Source organism: Triturus cristatus, chromosome 8 (genome assembly GCF_964204655.1).
Source record: "Triturus cristatus chromosome 8, aTriCri1.1, whole genome shotgun sequence".
NCBI lineage: Eukaryota > Metazoa > Chordata > Amphibia > Caudata > Salamandridae > Triturus > Triturus cristatus.
The window spans coordinates 1,544,409,715-1,544,429,373 of NC_140591.1; the positions used below are offsets into that span (position 1 = coordinate 1,544,409,715).

Below are 19,659 nucleotides of genomic sequence, written 5' to 3' on the forward strand. Positions count from 1 at the left end.
TGTACATTAAGGGTCAATTGCCGTTGGACTCATGGTAGTTTCTAATGCTCGCAAGAGAGCTAACTCGCAGACTACAGGTGATGCTCCTCCTCCAGACAAGGAGTCCAAAGTGCTAGAAACATCAGGCAAAAGGATAGCCGCACAAGCAGCAAACATCTGGTGCATTGCCAACACTCAGGCACTCCTGGCCCGATACGACCGGTCACACGATACCCTAGAAACACTGCTAGAACACCTACCAGATGAATACAAAGATGGAGCGGAGCTCCTTATCAGAAAGGGGCAACTCATTACAAATGCGTCCCATCAAATGCGCACTAGATGCGGCTGACACTGCAGCAAGGGCAATCAACACTAGCGTGATGTTGAGGAGGCACGCATGGCTGAGAATATCCGGTTTCAAACCTGAGATTCAAAATATCTTGAATCAACCAGTCAACCCAGACTTTTTATTTGGCCCCGAGGTTGACGCTACTCTGGAAAAGATTAAAAAGGACACAAACTGCGAAATCTATGGGGGCTCTACAGTCGCAGCAGTTTCGGAGTGGCTCCTTTCGTCGCCCCGGGAATAGAGGAGCAGCTAGAGGTCAGGGGTCCCAGCAGCAGTACAGTAAAGGAGGTACCCAGAGTACCTATAATAAAAACAATAGGGGTGGATATCGTGGATCCAGCACCAAAGGCAGAGGACGTGGACACAACAACACCAGGTCCTCCGCCAATAGCAAACAGTGACGTCTTGTCACTGCCCCCCACCCACATAACACCGGTCGGGGGGAGACTCCAACAGTTCCTGCCAGTCTGGAGATCCATCACCACAGACAGGTGGGTCAGAGATATTATCCAGTACGGTTATTGTCTGGAATTAACGTCCAATCCACCCAACATACCACCAAGACACCGTCCTATGTCCGCAGAGCACTTGACATTATTGCAGCAAGAAGTCCTAAGTATGCTGCAGAAAGAAGCTATAGAGCTTGTGCCAGTGGAACAGCGAGGGTCAGGGGTGTACTCTCTGTACTTTTTAATCCCCAAAAAAGGACTGATCTCTCCGACCTATACCAGACCTCTCAACCACTACATTCTGTCAGAGCATTTTCATATGCTCACCCTCCAGCAGGTTCTGCCGTTACTCAGTCAGGGAGACTTCCTAGCAACACTAGATTTGAAGGATGCGTATTTCCACATACCCATACACACATCACACAAAAAATATCTCCGGTTCACTCTTCAGGATCAGCATTATCAGTTCAAAGTACTCCCGTTCGGGGTCACAACGGCGCCCAGAGTCTTTACCAAGTGCCTCGCGACAGTGGCTGCACACTTAAGGAGACAGCACATTCATGTCTTCCCTTACCTGGATAACTGGCTTGTTCAGGCAAAGTCAGCCCAGCAGTGTGCCAGCCACATATCCCACACCATTCACCTTCTTCACAGTCTGGGTTTCTCACTAAATTATCCAAAGTCACATCTTCAACCCGCCTATGTACGGCAGTACCTGGGCGCGACCATAGACACTCTGGCTGCCAAAGCTCAGCCGAATTTAGCGAGAATCAACAGCATGCAACTGCTGATAAAAAAAAGTTCAGACCTCAACACTCTTCCAGCGCGAGTGTTCATGCAGTTGATAGGCATGATGGCCTCCTGCATCTTCATAGTCCCGCACGAGAGACTACATATGCGCCCGCTTCAGGAGTGCTTGGCACGTCAATGGAATCGGACTCAAGGACAGTTGAAAGACCTAGTGTTGGTGAGCGGTCGGGCATACAACTCTCTGCATTGGTGGAATCCACAAAACCTTTGCAAGGGCCGACCGTTCCAAGAGCCTGTTCCACAAATAATACTGACGGCGGACGCGTCTCTCCAGGGATGGGGAGCTCATGTACTCAATTACACAGTGCAGGGACTATGGACGACACAGCAACAGAAGATGCACATCAACCTTCTGGAACTGATGGCAATCTTCCTGGCAATGAAGGCATTCAAATTACACCTGTGCAACAAGATCGTGTTGATCCGGACGGACAACATGACTGCCATGTACTACATACAGACGCAGGGAGGAACACACTCTCCACAGTTGTCTCATCTGGCTCAGAGCATGTGGAAGTGGGCCATTCAGAGGAACATGTTCCTCATGGCAGAACACCTCCCGGGCAAGGACAACCAAAAGGCGGATCTGCTCAGCAGACACAGCCACCAAATGCACGAGTGGGAGCTACATCAATGCGATATGGATGAACTGGCCAGGCAGATTTGCGTACGCTTTTCCCCCAGTGCCATTACTACCGCTAGTGGCGCGCAAACTAAGGCAACACTCAATGACACTCATCCTGGTTGCTCCAATGTGGGCACGCCAGCCATGGTACACCACGTTGCTAGAACTTTCCGTGGTGCCGCCTCAAAGGCTGCGGCTAACACCCAAACTTTTAACACAGAACCATGGCGAAATTCAGCACCCAGATCCGCAACAGCTGAACCTGGCGATCTGGCTCCTGAAGTCTTAGAGTTTGGCTACCTGAACCTACCTCCAGAATGTATGAATATCATCAAGGAGGCCAGGAGACCCACGACCAGAGCTTGCTATGCGGCTAAATGGAAAAGATGTCATTTACTGTAACAACAATGACATTAATCCGCTGGATGCATCCATTCAGAACATCATCTGTTACCTGTTACACTTATACCGATGCAATCTGGCATACAGCTCCATCCGTATACATCTAACCGCAATAGCAGCCTATCTTCAGAACAGGCAGCACCTCTCTTTATTCAGAGTGCCTGCCATATTCAGAGTGCCTGCCATCAAAGCCTTCTTGGAGGGACTAGAGTGATTCCTCCAACACACCCACCGGCACCGGTGTGGAACCTGAATGTGGTCCTCACCAGATTGATGGGTCCCCCTTTTGAACCTCTACATTCATGTGAGATTCAATTCCTCACCTGGAAAGTAGCTTTCTTAGTGGCAATCACTTCGTTGAGAAGAGTTGGTGAACTCCAGGCACTAACCATTCAAGAGCCATTCATACAGGTTCACGCGAACAGGGTTGTACTGCGTACCAACCCCACATTCGTGCCTAAAGTGATATCGCAGTTCCACATGAATCAGACTATTGAACTGCCTGTTTTCTTTCCAAATCCAGGAAATGTCGCAGAGAGAATGCTCCATACACTAGATGTAAAGGGGGCCCTCGTACTATATAGACAGGACAAAGGATTTTAGGAAAACAAAACAACTGTTCGTTGCCTTTTCTCCACAACACAAGGGCAGCGCCATTTCCAAAGCAGGGATAGCCAGATGGATCGTTAAATGTATTCAAATTTGCTATGAAAAAGCTAAACGCACATTAACGATTCCTCCCAGAGCCCACTCAACACGAAAGTTAGGGGCGTCCATGGCTTTCCTAGGGAACATTCCTTTAGAGGAAATATGTAGAGCAGCCACATGGTCCACTATACATACATTTACTAAACACTACTGTGTAGATGTGCATTCAAAACAGCAGGCAGCTGTAGGACAGGCTGTTCTCAAGACCCTTTTTCAGACTGCTGCAGCTGGCACGGGCAGCCGCCGCTAATGGAGGGACTGCTATATAATCTATGCACAGATATGAATTCAGCAGCCCACATGCCTCGAACCGAATATGCTACTTACCAGTATGCATCTGTTCTTGGCATGTAGGGCTGCTGACATTCATATCGCCCACCCTCCTCCCCGGCGCCTGTAGCGGCTGCAGCACTCAGAATTACTGTATAGCATGGTCATCACTTACCGTATCTACTCCATCACTGCCACAATGGCGAAAAACAATCTGAGGATGGAGAGGATGCCCATGCGCACTGTAGTCCAGGGGAGGAGCCACCTATCTCGTGATACTTCGAAGACTCTTCCAGGACAACAATGTGCAATCATCCAATCATCAAATTTTACCAATACTCCCTCAAGGTGCTAGAGCAGAGGTAGTGCGTAGTACCATTCTCAGTAGGTTAGACTACTGCAACGCACTACTTCTGGGAGCTCCTAAAATTTTGATCCTTAAGTTGCAGAGGATTCAGAACATGGCTGCGAAACTGGCTCTGTCGCGACCACGCTCTGCCTCTTTTTCTGCAGCTTTAGTTGATCTACATTGGCTGCCGGTACAGCAGAGGATCGCTTTCAAGGCGTTATGCCTTGTATTTAGAGCGTTGCATGGATTCGGACCAATTCCACTTCAGAATCTTTTCTCATGGTATCAAACTGTCCGACCTTTGAGATCTTCATCGGCGTTCCTGGGGAGGACACCCAGGATTACTAGAGTAAGGATGGGTGGCCGTGCTTTTAGCTATACGGCCGCCACATAATGGAATTCCCTACCTCTGGCACTGAGGAGTAGTCAAGATCTGCTCGCCTTTAAAAGGGATCTTAAGACCTACCTGTTCCCAAGAGCAATGTAATGTACTTCTTTCGATGGTTTGATGGGGTCTCAGCGCCAGGATACCCTTTGGGTGACAGCTGCGCTTAACAAGAAATAAATACATACATACATCCGGACCCAACACTAGGCGGCGATCTATGCACAGATATGAATGTCAGCAGCCCTACATGCCAAGAACAGATGCATACTGGTAAGTAGCATATTCGATATTTGTTAAAGCAGAATTCACAAATATTTATATCTTTAAAAACATGATCATCACAATTATACAAAGCAATACACATGTAGGTACACAACTATAGTTCAAATAAATGTTTATATACACAGTGATCTGCTGTATTTTTCTGTTTGTGTATGGTGGTTATGTGGGGAAGAGCCAACTCTTGAGTAGTCTTCTGAAGATAGGGTGGTTATCCGTGGCTCTTATGTTTGGGGTAGCGAGTTCCATAGTTGGGCTGCTTGAACGGAGAAGGATGTGCCACCCATGTTTTTTTTTTCTTTCACTATGCTTTCAAAGTTGTGGTGTATAGGGCTGGCCTTTGTTTCTGCCAACAGATTTTTTGTATTTAGTTTAATATTTTTCAATATTATTCCTGTATATAATGAGCAAGAAATGTGAAAGAACACAGATAGCTTTTGGAAGCATATGGATAGCATCATCCTCTGCAGAATAAATAGTTGTAGATTTGTTTCTGCGTGAGATGCGTTTGGCCTGAAATGCTCACATGTCCATTTTTCACCTCACCAGGACCCGAAGCACCCAGTGGAGAACCTGCTGAGTGGGACCCACCCCTGGTTAAGCTGTCCCCAAGACCACAACCAGCATCTAAAAGTAGAGCTACAGTTGGAACATGCCAGTCACATTGGCTTCATTGACATAGGTACTGCAAGGATTAAATCAATGATGCTATGGTAGGGCAGTCTCTTACAGTGATCTGTGTAGACTGATACAAACACACTGTACCAGCAGGAACATTATTTGTAGCCCAGTGTCCTCTTCTGACCGTCCTACGCCTGTAAAGTGCAGGAGAGTGGAAGCCATGCGATATGGATGTGCTGCAGCCAGCGTTTAATAACACCACTCCCTCCACACACTTCTTTCCCACCTCTTTATGTCCTGTGCTGCCTGACCTCGATAGGCAGTCTTTGCTGCAGTGAGGGCTGTTTGTTGGGGTTTGCTTTGGAGGGCATTGTGTAGGCTCAGAACAGGTGCGATCAGTGCGGATTCTTACTTGGTGGTTCTGGCTGTGAAGTAGAGGGGCAAACTGCTGTAGCAAGTTAAATGTATTAGCGGGTTATCCGACTGCTAAGGTTTGTTTGTTACTTCTGTGGGTTGGGAACTTCTCGTCTTGCATTAGGTTTATTTATCGTGAGTGATGTTGTTCACATCTAGGGAACTGTGGGTCTGCCTTCCTGGAGATTGATGTGGGCCGCTCATCTTGGCCTGTGGACCAGCCTTTTATCACTCTGCTTCCTACCACTACGCTCATGACCCCAGCGGACGCTAAGATGGGGAAGAATCGCACTGGTGTTCGAATGTTCAAGAAAGGTAAATGCAGTACGTGGAGAAACAATGCTGTCCTTTGACTGTATTCTGATGCATCATCAATGAGTTTGAAAGCGGAGCATTTAATTGATTCCTACAAAGGACCACCACTCCTACTTCACAAGTATAATGTGACCATACTAATTCTCGTGGTCGCATGGTTTGTATTTCTTTGGTTACTGCATCAGTATGTCCTGTGTTACTTTTTCTCCCCTGAATTGGAATAATGTTTTTCCCCATGCTGCTTGAATGTAGTCTGAATCTTCTGGTGGCACTGGGAATATCGCAGACACTGAGCCATGTCAGAACTGGATTAGTGTTTCTGCAGCAATACTTTACTTGCCTGCAGATCTTCGTTTAGGTTTATATATCACTGGGCTCATACTGTTATTACATATGTGGATGCTATTCACATGGAAAGCAACAGATGAAGGACACGGCAGTGGCCTGGTTTTTGCCACTCTGAGTGAACATGAGAGGAATATGATAAAGGGTGGAGGTATTCATGTTTCCAGACTATAGTCACAAGACATGGCCCAGGAGTTAATAATTGCAAATAATCCGGAGAAAACCTTTGGTAGGGAGAGTAGAATCCTCTGGCAAGAACACTTAGGCGAGTGTACCCCAGTTATATTTGCAAGAGGAATGGAGAAATAATTGGCTTGTAGGCTTTGTACCGTACGTAGTTCAGCTGCTGATTAGTTTCCCTGTTCTAGCATAGTTTTGTCTGCTTTGATTGTGATGGTGCCTGAACCTTTTAAGTGGGTGCTTTTGAGATAGGGAGGTCTGGTTTTAGAAGCCATGGGCTGGAAAGTAATGGATCTCCCTTCCAATACCTTTCTATTTCTCTCTCCCCCACCCTCTCCTATCATCTCCTTTACTATCCATTCTTAATTGATAAGGGCGGAGAATTGTTGACTTGAGCATAAGTACGTTTCAAATGTTTCTTTCTCTTCTAGGGAAACTTCAGGCGAAATGCTGGTGGCTTGATATTTCAGTGTGTCGATGATGATAATCCTTAGCTTTATGTGCGCCTTATGTTCTTGATTATATGAAATTTCCTCTTTGGGGAAAAAGTACTGATTTTGGGGGAGTGAGTAGATCAGGTTGGGACACGAGAAAGATTGCCTATTTTGCGGTTTAATATTATTTTCTCCTTTGGAGTTGGTTGCAGAGACTTATGAATAGTGCCTGCTGTGACTGATTTGTGTTAGCTAATGCATAAGAATAGCTAGAAGTGCCAATCTGCTATATTTACAGGGAAAAACATTAATGTTGCTCGGTAGTTGCGTGCGTGCTTGAAGGATGGGCAGTCGGGAGCTAGAATCTTCCACCAAATAGTTTTCCTATATTTTATTTACAGTATTTGCGTAGTGTGAGAATTAGGACTATATCCTTGGTCCAAAGGTACAGAAAATTTGGAGATGGTCAGAGATGGAGTGTGTTATGGAGCAGAAGTGATTCCTGGGAAGTAAACTTACAATAGAAGTGTTGATGATCTTCTCGAAGGTTATTAGCAAGAGATCCACACTAATATGTAAGAGGATGGTTTTTCAGAAGATTCTTGGGGTTGTGAACAAGAGCTTGTTTGAGTTCAGGTATCTTTGGACTTCTTTTTAGTTCTTTACTTATTTTTCTTGTACCTCTACTCGTGTCGGTAGCTAAGCAGGGTGTTAAGGGTATCACCTGGAAGTTGCAGACTGTTTTAAAATGTGTGCAGAAGATGTACTTTTGTGGCCCAAATGTAAGATTAGATTTACAACTAGTTCAAAATGTGTGAAGTGTTTTTGATGTTACTGACAATGGTTTTTTCCTCTTTATTTAATGGATTATAGGTTTTAATAAACTACTCTGTATAAATAAAGTGTGCAAAAATTATGTGGAAACCTGTGTGAGTTGAGGGTAAAATGTAATGTTATTGGATTCATTTTTTGGCCATATAAGTCGGGCTCAAAGATACGGGGATTAGTTGGGAGTGTCTGAAAACGTTTGCAATGCCAGTGATCACCAAGATTTGTACAGGCCTGGGGGTTGATGTATTATGTTTTTACATTATAAATCTAGGTAAAAGGTGTAGTATTTGATTTTTGGTTTTGTGGAGAATTGGTGTGAAATCAGTCTAAAATTTTGAATGAGGTACTTGGCTAATTCTTAGCCAAGTTCCTAGCAGAGCTGCCTGGATGACCCTATTTTGGGTAGGTAGTAGCGAACCACAGCAGAGGAAAAACATTATTTTTCATTTGCTTGAGATTTAGAAAACCGGAGGGCATCGGTGCTCCGTGTTTGTGTGAAAAATGGCAAAACCAGGCTCTTAATGCACTACAGCGTTGATCTTAGATGCTAGGACTCCCACTGGTGGCAGGTACGAGATGAAAAGCATGAGAGATTGGGTTGAGGGCTGAGATATATGTAAGGCTAGAGCATGTTTAATTTTTCACTGGTTCCACATTTTTGGGATTAGGAGGAAGGCTTTAGTTGGCTCAAAGTTTAGGACAGGTCCGTTGGTTTGAAATATTTTAGAAGTACAGAAGGCCCATTAGTGAGGGGCGTTCCAAGGCATAGTTGCTTGTGGGAGGTTATTTGGGATGAAGTGTTTAGATATGAGATAAGGGTGCTTGTAGTTGCCTGTTTCTTGTTAAAGATCTTTAATATTTTCTTTACTCTACAGAATGAGGGATGGCTGTCTGGTTGGAGGTTCTTGCTAGGTCCTCAGAACAGCTAGGATATCATGTTTTTGAAATGTCTATTGCACTGGAAGTACCAGAATGTTTTCTCTCGAGATTCCTGCTTGTTTCAGTGATTTCTTATTGGTTATGTTGAGTTGTGGGATTGAAGCAGCTATTAAGTCGAGGGAGATTTCTATGCTTATGTAGATGGCTATTGGATTCTAGAATGCCTCTGTTCTCCTTCTGATTATGATACTGCATTTTAATGAAAGCTTGCATTAAGCAAAGTGTATTCTGGTTCATTCTCAATGTTTCTTCTTTTTTTAGGTGATTTTCTTCCTGAGGCGATGAGTGAAAAATGGGATAGAGTACGAGTGACATGCAGCCAGCCTTTCAACAAACGCAGCCAATTTGGTCTATCCTTCCTTCGAATCTACACCCCACCAGAAGAAAGTGAAGACGATGATGATACAGCAGCTGCTGGGCCAAGTAAAAGTCAGGTATTTCTTAGGCAGCACACAAGTGCCGCGCACCATACAAAAGAACATACCACAGCAATATGCACACCAGGCATAATGACACCTTGCTGTCCCAGATGTAACGCCCCAAATAAGACTACAGGCATCATGTCATTTTACATGGAGCAGCTTTTCTAAAATGTTGCATGTGCTTCAAGCTTTATTCCACCAAGAGCACCTACATATGCAATAGAATAGTTAGCTTGTTCTTCAAATTGGGTACAGCACTGTAAGTATACTGCAGGTGCTATATATTCCTCAACCCCACCAAGAGGTATGTTAAGCTTGATTCATTGTTCATTATATCTCACCCAACCAAGACTCCCACCTAGCTTTCAATGGGTCAAGAGAAGTAGGACCATTATTAGTTAAGGAGCGATAAGTACGTAAGATTCCCCCTCTCCCCAGGTTAACCATCGTGATCTGAGCTTCGAAGGGGCTGTGTTCGGGAAGTGATGTAGCAGTCTTTATATGCACGTCAAGGGCAGGGCAGAGTTGCAAATATTTGTAAAACTGGGACGGGTGAAGCAAGTGTCTGGTTTGTAAGTCCATAAAGGAATGAATATGGTCACTAACCCACACGTCTCCAAGCTGTGAGATGCCGATAAGGTACCAGCCCCTAAATTCCTCAAAGCCCCCCACCTCGCAACCATGTACCCTGCCAAAGGGGTGTTTGTGGAGTCAGTTTGTCTTTCCATTGGGTGTGTCGTAGGGAGGCGTGCCTGGCCAGAAGGACTGCTCTGGTCACTGTGCGCAGATCCCCAAGGATGGAAGATCCGCACGTCATAGTTTGAACTTGAGAGAGGCCTAAGACTTTGAGCTCAGTCTATAAGCAGGGTCAGACCATCGGAGTAATATTCTTGTGCGTAGCCGTCCGGGCCATGGGTTTTGCTGGCAGTGACCAACGAAAGGGCACCTTGTATTTCTTCGCATGTGATTGGACCCTCCATACCATCTGACTCCACTGCATTGAGCCTGGGGAGATGAATGTTTTCTAGAGCGATCAGCTCTGTCAGTGAGAGCTCTAGTTTCCGGGTGGAGTATAGATCTGAGTAGTAATCTGCAAAAGTTTGGACCATCACCTTGGGAGAGCGGTGAGTATTTCCTTCTGGGTCACAGATTTCCAGGATTATCCGGTTTGCTAAGGGGTAAGATATTAATCTATGTAGTATTTTACCATATTTGCCACCCCAACCATATACCCGCACAATGAGTACCTCCATAGGATTTTTGCAGAGTCTAGTGAGATCTCTCATTTCATCCTGCACAAGTGTCAGTTGGTGCAACTGGGCTTCATCTGGTTCTCCAGATGGATCTCTCTCGAGCTGGGTCGCTTGGGATTCAAGGAGCGCGAGTCTACTGTCCTGCGCTGTTCGTTGGGCTTTAAGGTGGCTCTTGGCGAATCCATGGATCATGGCTTTACCCGCCTGCATGAACCACAGGTCGATGCGAGATTGTGATGTGCTGCTGAGGTATGGGTGTATTGGGTTTCCCACGGGTTCCAGGACTGCCACCCATCACAGATACCCATGGTTTCGGATCAGGCCACCAACTGTTTGGCGTGTAAGATACGTGCGGCTGAGGGGGCCCCTGTGGTGTCAAGTCTGGGGTGCATGACCGTTAAAGTCGTCCCCCCTCCGCCCCCCCTCACCATTGTTCCGTGCAGTAGGAAGGAGAGTATTTCACCTATGAGGTAGGTTTCCTGGAGCAGGAGAATATCGGGGCGTCTCTTTGAGAATGCCGCAGGACTACGATCCGCTTGATCCTGTCTAGTAGGCCATTGACATTCCACGACGTTATCCGGAGAGAGTTCCATCTGTTTATCATTGCGTCGTGATCTGTGTGAGAAGCTCTCAGGGCCCTGGGAGTCTGTTCTGTGATGCACGTGTTAGAGGCTGAATTATGATAGCTATGGGTCTCGCCTGTTGGTGTGCGATTTGTGGTATTTTGTCGTGCTAGCATGGAGCTGAGATGCTGTGAACCTTGAGTTGCTGAACAAACTGGTAAATTGGGACAACGGCCCCAACCCTCGCCCCCACCCTATACTTTGAGAACAGAAGCATCTGTCGCCCTATAACTGTGGAGATAAACAAAACTAGAATGCTTAGAGTCAAGGTAATGTGGTGGACCCCTCTCTTTATAGGATCAGATTACAAATCGGCAGAAGTATCTGATTAATATGGTGTCTCCGCATTGTTCACAAGAGCACAATCCAGTTTGTCGGGTTCTGTTCTTGGCGCTCTTCAGAAGCTTCAGCTGGGGAGAGCCGGGCTGCGGGAGAGATCGGAGTCCATGACCATAATTTTTGATGAAGCGCTCCCTGCAGGTGAATGATCTCGGGAACCGCAGTGTTGAGGAAGGTGAGATCCCGGAACAGGACTCTATGCTGGGAGGTCAGGAATTCGGTCACTGGTGAGCCTGATCTGGCCCGCCTGCTTTCCGACCCCTGCGGGACTGTGTGTCTTCTTCGTGGAGCAGGGTTAGTGGCCGCTCCGGTTTGGGTCCCTGAAGCCAGAGACGCAAGTCGAAGAGGACGTTGTTCCGTCAGCCAGGTCCAGGCTGCTTCCGGGTTGTCAAAAAATTGCGTTTTGTCCTGAAAGACCACACGCAGCCATGCTGGAGAAAGTAGTCTATATTGCAGGTTGAGGGTGAAGAGCTTTTGTTTAACTTCTGTATAAGAACGTCTCTGCGTTTGGACGTTCCTAGTATAGTCCGGAAATAATATGATAGTGTGGTTTTGGTAGTTTACAATTTCTGGCTTACTGCAGGATCAAATCTCTGGCTCTGAAGTTGAGGATCCTGGCTATAACTGGTCAGTGTGGGGCACCAGGGGGGTGTTTTTTTTTATCCAAGGAGCAATGTGCTCGCTCTACCGCGAACCAGGTAGATGGTGTTTCTTTGGGCATCCATGAGTTGATCCAGTCCTCTGATTCCATCGGTCTGTATTCTGTGCCCTCCGGGAATCCCACCAGACACAGGTTGTTATCCTGGACCTGTTCTCTGCATCTTCTGCCCTCCTATGGAGTTCTTTGGCCTGGGTTTGTAGGCGGGTCATTTGTTCTTTCAAGCTTAGAACATCGTCTTCGACCATGGAGTTGCGGGTTTCAGTAATCCGGGCTGTTGAATTGCGGAGGTCCTGCCGGAGCAGGGCCAAATCGACTCGAACCTCTCCGATCTCGTTTTCGACTGAGGCCTGTGAGGCAGTGATGGCTTGCAGGCACTGTTCCATGTAAGGTGCACGCCTGGGCGCCCGCTCGCCTCTGTTCTCCCGAACGTGCAGTGCTGTGTGTGAAGCGCACACACACAGCACATCCCGGAAGAGCGTTTCTGCGCCGAAAAGCAGAAAATGCTCATGCACTTGCATGCCTTTCTATTCTAATTAGAGCTCGGCTGCCGGGCAGATTGTGGTCCTTTTGAAAGTATCTGTTAATTACAGCGCTCCTCAAGGGCTGCATTTAACAGAAAATACTTTCAAACGGCAAACAATCAGCCCCACAGCTGCGCTCTATTTAGAAAAGAAATGCATCAAGTCTACAAACAAACTGAAAACACACGTTCGTGCTTTTAAACTTGCTGCATTTCTTTTCTAAATAGAGCGCAGCTGTGGGGCTGATTGTTTGCCTTTTGAAAGTATTTATGTTCAATGCAGCCCTTGACGGGCGCAGTGATTAACATAAATACTTTCAAAAGGCCTACAATCAGCCCCGCAGTTGCGCTGCATTAAGAAAAGAAATGCAGCAAGTTTAAAAGCACAAGCGTGTGCTTTCAGATGATCCTGGATCCTGAAACACACGTTATGCTTTTAAACTTGCTGCAACACCCATAGGGCTAAAAGCGCTTTAATAGTTAACCCCCTCGGTAGCACAACATGTAGGTGCAACTCTAGTTCACTGGAAGGGCTGGGATAATGTGGTTGGTTATTGGGCGCCTCTCTTTTGACACACAAGCACTCCATTATTTCCACGCACGTCTGTGAGCACGACTAGCGGCCTGGTCCCCGTAGCACAGCAATTAACTCCTGCACTGCAAAGCGAGGTAGGTGGAGTACAAGGCTGAGCACTAGTTTTCACTACCTCTGTTTCTACACAAGTCTGCAGAGCCTGATTGGTGCACAGGCCTCCTTAGCACAGCTGCTAACTTCTGCACAGCAGCTATCCCATGCCTGCATAGCAGAGTGAGGCAGGTGCAGCAAAAGGCCGGAGCACTACTCTCCACTACCTCTGTTTCCACACTAGCCTACAGAGCACTATTCACTGGTCCCATTAGCACAGCAGCTAAAACCTACACCTCACCTCACCTCTGCACAGCACAGCAGAGCGAGAGCTACAATGCAAGAACGAGCACTAGTTTTCACCACCTGTTTTTCCACACAAGTCCACCGAGCACAATGGGTGCCCTTCTCTCTTTAGCACAGCAGCTAAACCCTGCACAAAAGCTAGACCCTGTGCAGCAGCTAACCCTTTCACACTAGAGCGAGGCAAGTGTAACGCAAGACCGGAGCCCTAGTTTTCACTACCTCTTATCCCAAAAAGTCTGCAGAGCATGACTGGTGCCCTGGTTCTTTTAGAACAGCAGCTAAACTCCGCATAGCAGCTAAATTCTGCACAGCAGGGAGAGGCAGGTGCAGCACAAGACTAGGGCACTAGTTTCCACACAAACACCCCATCTATTACCACACAAGTGTGCAGTGCACTGCCATCTTCCCATCATTATCTGACATTTAGCCCCGACAGCAGCACAGTGAGTCTAGACTCTCAACACTTGAGCATCACTAGTTCAGTAAGCCTCTGGGGGCAGCTGACCACAAGGCTGATTAGTGCTTTATGATGGTTGGCACATAGATCCACATAAACAAGACTCTAATATTTCCACGGATATGCTCCTGCCCTTATGACAGTGCATATGTCAGATGGGCTGGGGAAACTGCAGCCTGTGCATGAATAGTTATTAGAATCCCAGGGGGCCTGGTGATAAGATGGTCTGTGGTTGATAGTGACCAATTTTGCAAAGCACTGCTTTCTCAGACCCTTAGTTTAAGAGTTAACCCCTACAGCACACAAGGAGACTTCGATGGAGAACCCCCTGCAAGTACATTGGTCCCTGGGGGTGGGTGGAGGAGGAATACCGTTTCAAACCTGTAATGCCTGGCTACCTCAAGACCAAACACAAGTTAACCCCTTCAGTGCACAGTGATGCTGTGCAGATTAACCCCCTGCTGGTGCCTCATTACTTTACTAGATCAGGAGGAGCCTGGCGACAGGGTAGTCAGTGGCTGACAGGGGTCGACTATGTTCTCATAAACACCCCTCAGCCCTCCCCCCCCCCCCCCCCCCCCCCCCCGATGCTTCCACAAAAGCGGATTCTCAATCCGCTCCTCACAGCTGTATAAATAATACATGATAGGAAAATTAACCCTGGCAGCTGAGCCCGGCATGCTGCTAGCCAGACAGCAGCCTGCTGGCTACTCAGACAGGTAGGACTTCAGAGACAAGAGTCATCTCCGCTTAGTCGCTCAAGCTGCAGCGAAATGCGTTCTTTGCAGCTCTGCTGTGTCCTTCTGAAAACCATGCAGTATATATTGTGTCTACAATATGGGTGCTCTCTCTAGTGGGCAATGTACAACACATCCAAAATATCGTAGGCATAGAAAAGGGGTAGACACCGCTAAACTCAGCTACACAGAGGCAGGCAGAGTTTTTGTCAAAACGTAGAGTGGCAAAACTCGGCTGACAGGGCAGAGTTTAGGGTTTGTCCCTGGGCACTTATTGTGCAACTATCTCCACATGCTGGCCCATGTGTTGTGTTCAGCGAGGGACCTCCTCGAAGCGGCTCTCGCCATCTCCGTGGACCCACACAGCGCAGAGGGTTAATGTGCCTGCTACAAAAAGTGTACCATGCAGATGACAGAACTGAGTGTGAGTAAACTAAGGGCAGCGCTATTAAAAAATTAAATGTTTGTCTGAAAGGTGCTATAGAGAGAGATGAGGTGCATTGTTGGTGAGTGGTAGTGAGGGAATTCATGGAGGAGGAGGATAAGGGGGAGGGGGCTCCACAGTTGCAGTGTGCGACCAGTGCTAGGGCCAGCCTTGGCTGGGAGTATTAGCCCCTCCTGAAGTTTGGGTCTAGTTGCTTCCCTGATCACAGCGTCCGTCATGGGCTGAATTTAACATTCTTTCAAAAGACAAACTATCAGCCCCGCAGTTAGAAAAGAAATGCAGCAAGTTTTATATAGTGCTAACTCAACCCAAAGGTATTGGAGCGATTTACATGATTTATTTAATTAATTGTATTCATGGGGAGAATAATTGATTTGCTGAGAATCAAAGGATGTTAATGTGACCAGAGACTCAAAACCCATCCCCTAAGTCGGCAGCTCGAGCATTAAACCACAACCTCTACCACAAGAGCAGAAGCATTTTCAATAATATATATAACTTTATGCCACAAGCAACTGTTGACAAAGCGAATACTCCTGGCTTCTTGTAGGTGTAATGTTACCTGTATTAAATATCTGGATGCAATGACAGAAGAAGCAAATTATCAGTCTGGTGGCACACTATGCTAAGCACAGATTTTTAACTTAATTGCTAAGCCACGCCCTTAATTGCATCAGTCACGCCCCTTTGAGAGACACCCAGTTTTTTCATCCCACTTAAAGCCCTGGTCTACAAGTGCGGTCGGGTTGTTGGCGCACATAGCCTTCGCTGCAGCGCACAGAGACCTTACTCTGCCGCACACAGAGGAAATTAATTTGAGGGAACATTGCTTGCCGGATCGTGTTAAGTTTGCCACTCGTTCGAGTGTTACCTCCCGTGGCCTTGGGCTGGGCCCCAGCTTCATTGACAGTGTATTGGTCCATTTTAGTCTGTCGCAGGTGGCTTCGGACCCCAGTTTTTCCCCATGGCTGGCAAGTCCGGGAAAGATCAGTAGATGGTGGCAATACTGCTAGAAGTTAAGTGGCTTCACCTGGAGTATTTCAGCTGTTTTTTTTCAAGTAGCGTATGTGCTCTCATGGATCACTGTTGGTCCTTCAGGGTGGTGGGGGTCTCTGTGTGCCTCCTGATTGGTTCCGCGGTGGCGATCAGTTAAGTTTCACTGTGGACGGAGGTGGTCTCCCTCTGCAGCACAGCTGTGCCACTGCCGGGATGAGGGCAGGCCAGTTCCAACGTACAGTCTATTTCGCTGCTTTGCTATGCTGTGCATAGGGCTGAGTTAGGTGGTCCGGGGTAAGGCCGGAGCAGGTGATCATTCCGGGATCGTTCGCTTAACAGCTACCTTTTTCTGCCACCTACCGCCCAGCTGCTGGTTAAGGTATATCCGTCTGATAGTCAGGTGGGAAGGCAAGTGATCACACCAGCCCAGCGGGGCGGTTTGCATAAAGAATCAAGAGACCCAACAAGGCAGGAAGCGGGGGGGGTGGGGGTGGTGTCTCGGGAGCCCATTGCTGCGCGACCTCACAGCCGGTTCCCCTGCCTGTGGGTTTCTGGGTGTGACCCCTGTCAGGCCGCACAGCGGGTCTGCTCAGCGGCACACTACCCAGCGGAGCCCGGGTCCCCCCGGTCTTCACTTGACCTTCAATTGTTGGGTGAGCTTCTCTGTAGTTGGAATCCTCTACAGTCTATCGGGCAGGGTCCAAACCAGTCCCGAGCCACCTCTGCGGCCGGTTGCAGCAGCAGGGGGAGCTCCAACGAGGCCTGACCATCAGGGTGACAGGCCAAGGATCCAAGGCTTCAGCGGTGCAAGGCAGGGACAACCCGGGGTTAATCAGGCAGTTACGGACTCTCTGCGTGTGCCGTCGGCCACCATATCCGCAACTGTCGGAACCGCAAGATCTGCTAAAGGAGGGGAGGGTGGGTTCTCCGCTCTGCTCCTCGCTGCGCGAAATCGCAGCTGTTGACACACCTTACCTCGTGTTTATTCGGCCGTCCCTCGGGGTGCCGTCCCGCCAAGCCACAAGTCCAGCTATGCCCTGCAGTAGTAGGTATGGGTGCCCCCGTGAGTCCCTGCAGAACCTTTGCGTCAGGTGGGTATAAATGGTGGAGGGGGGGGAATCCTCTCACAAGACGCCCGGTTATGGCAGCTGATCCTCACCACCCCAGTCCTGCCTGTCAGCTGAATGGGACAGTCACTGCCCCGGACCCACTCAGTCACAAAATCGCAGCTGCGGCCGCACCAAGCTCAGGAGGTCCCATTCAGGAGAGGACCTCCTCTCAGGTGCACGTCTCGGCCCCTGCACTTACCGGGCTGCAGGAGGTCTGGGTCGGCGGGTGATCCTTGCGCTCCGGCGGGCCTGCACGTCACGTATTCACGAAGGCCGGGGGCCGGCCACAGAGCTCATCACCTTGTCTATGCCCCGTAGTCCTGGCTGAGCCACAAGTCCAGTCTTTATTACGCGATATTACTTCTCCAGTATTCAATCTTTCATAGATTCACATGCTTGTATCTTCCCCGTCATCATGGTGTGAGTCTCACGGTAACAGAATGACTACAGCAGTACTAGAAAAAACTGCATAGCAAAATCACATAGGGAATCATAATATTTGGTAACCAAACCTCATCATTATTTGGTTCAAAACTCAGCCAATCAGCTGCCAGCCCTGACATCACACTCCCCAGCAGAGCCATCCTACCTCAGATTTCCAACCGCCTTCGTGTGAGGAGTCGTCTCCCTGAGACCTGCTCAGTTTTTGTTCCCGAGTGAACTTTTGACCTCTTTTCAACTGAAAGTTCTTTCTTCTGGATTTGAGGTGCGGTTTCATATTTTGCTTACTATGGCTGAAAGCTCTAAAAAGAGGCTCTTCAGGCCCTGCAGATGCTGTGGGAAACCTAGACTGTTTTCTGAAGATCCCCCACAAGGACTGCTTGTACTGTCTTCACCCTAAACATGTGCCGAAGGACTGCAAGCATTGCAGAACTTTTTCTGCGAAAACCCTGCATGACAGGGAGGCATGACTACTGTTGTGGCAGATTCTGACTCTGAAGAGGAAACTAAATCCCAATCATCTAAAAAAAGGAAATCTTCTACTTCTGAGGAGAAGGTAGAGCTTAAAAAGCAGAAAACGAAAGACAAAGGCTCCTTCGTCTTCCCTTCCTCATACCCCTCTTAAAAAAATCTTCAGGGTCTAGAGAAGTATCTTCAGCTCCGTCGACGAAGACTGGGGCGTCGCCGGCATTGATTTCAATGAAAACGTCAACCGCGACGACGACTCCGCCGCCGACCACCATATCGACGACGATAGCTGCGTCGACGATTAAGACCTCGTCGTCGAAGAAAGGCCTGTCGACGACTAGGCCGGTTACAACCTCGTCGACGACTCAATCGACGACTACTGTCGACGACCACCTCGTCGACTATAATTAATATTTTCTCGTCGACGAGAACTCAGTCGACGGGAGCTCCATCGACGGCATCTTTTAAATCTCCTCCTAAGGCAAAGACAACAATTTCATTAAAGTCTATTCCATCGTTGACGGGCTTGTCGATGACTGACTAAAATCTTCAGATTTTACCGGCTGGACAAAGATTTCTCTGCTTCCTCCATCTAATCTGCTGGAATTACAGTCAGACGATTAAGTCAAGAGTACCATATATAGCCCTTCTCAACTTCAGATAAAGAGCCAGGAGACTGACTATGAAGAATATCAGGAGGTTCAGGAAGTATTCTCTTTCCAGGATCGTCCAGTGCAAGAGTCAAAAAGATATCCGTCTTTTCAGCAGTCATATGACTACGAGGAGGATGAAGAAGCTCAATCTGATATGAGAGCGGAAACTATATCAATGCCAATTTCTCTAGTGACGGACTTACGTCTCATGATTAACGATTATTATCGACGTTTCCCTGAGGCCAACACTCAAACCTCAAACTTCATCTACTCCTACTCAAATTCAACCACTTCAAGCCCCTCCCAACATTGCAACTCAAGATTCAATCTCCTCCTATTGTTACAATTAGGGATGATTTAGAGGAGAGTGATGCAGATCAACCAGACTAAGGGGAACTTCTTCAGGATAATCAGGTTGGGGATGAATTGGATCAGTACATTCTACCTACTAGGCCGTCCATCACCGGCGAACTCTCCGCCACAAGATATTGGAGGTTTCCATGACATTATGGAAAAAGCATAGAGAAGATTTGAGCCTCCGCTTCCGGTACAAGAAGCTGAGTGTTTTCTCTATGATTTCAAAGAGGATTCACGGAAATCCATTAGATCAATTCCAATTATTGCTCACATTTGGGACGAGGGGTTAAAAATAATGAGGAACCCGGCTTCGGTTGCTGCCTCGGTACCCCGGATAGAGAAAAAATATAGAGCCCCAGAATCTTCTCCTGCTTGTTTAATTGGACATCCGCGGTCGGAATCTGTAGTGATGCAAGCTGCTAAAAGACACTCCAAAAATCCGGTTTCCACTTCTGCAGCTCCCCCGGATAAAAAAGGAAGGTGAATGGATGGTGCGGGGAAGCGTTTTGCTGTGATGGCAGCGTCCTCCATTAAAGCTGCAAATGCGTTGGCTCTTA

General features: G+C 47.7%; 1 protein-coding gene across 4 annotated transcripts in view; it reads left to right on the top strand.

The window, feature by feature from the left end:
- The window catches only part of XNDC1N (XRCC1 N-terminal domain containing 1, N-terminal like), a 105,075-nt gene that overhangs the window by 46,267 nt on the left and 39,149 nt on the right, over positions 1–19,659 (top strand). For all 4 annotated transcript variants that reach the window (XM_085623436.1, XM_085623435.1, XM_085623437.1 and 1 more), the window contains 3 exons: positions 5,161–5,293; positions 5,806–5,961; positions 8,952–9,124. In XM_085623436.1, the coding sequence (XP_085479562.1) occupies positions 5,161–5,293; positions 5,806–5,961; positions 8,952–9,124 (462 nt within the window). The remainder of the gene's footprint in view (positions 1–5,160; positions 5,294–5,805; positions 5,962–8,951; positions 9,125–19,659) is intronic.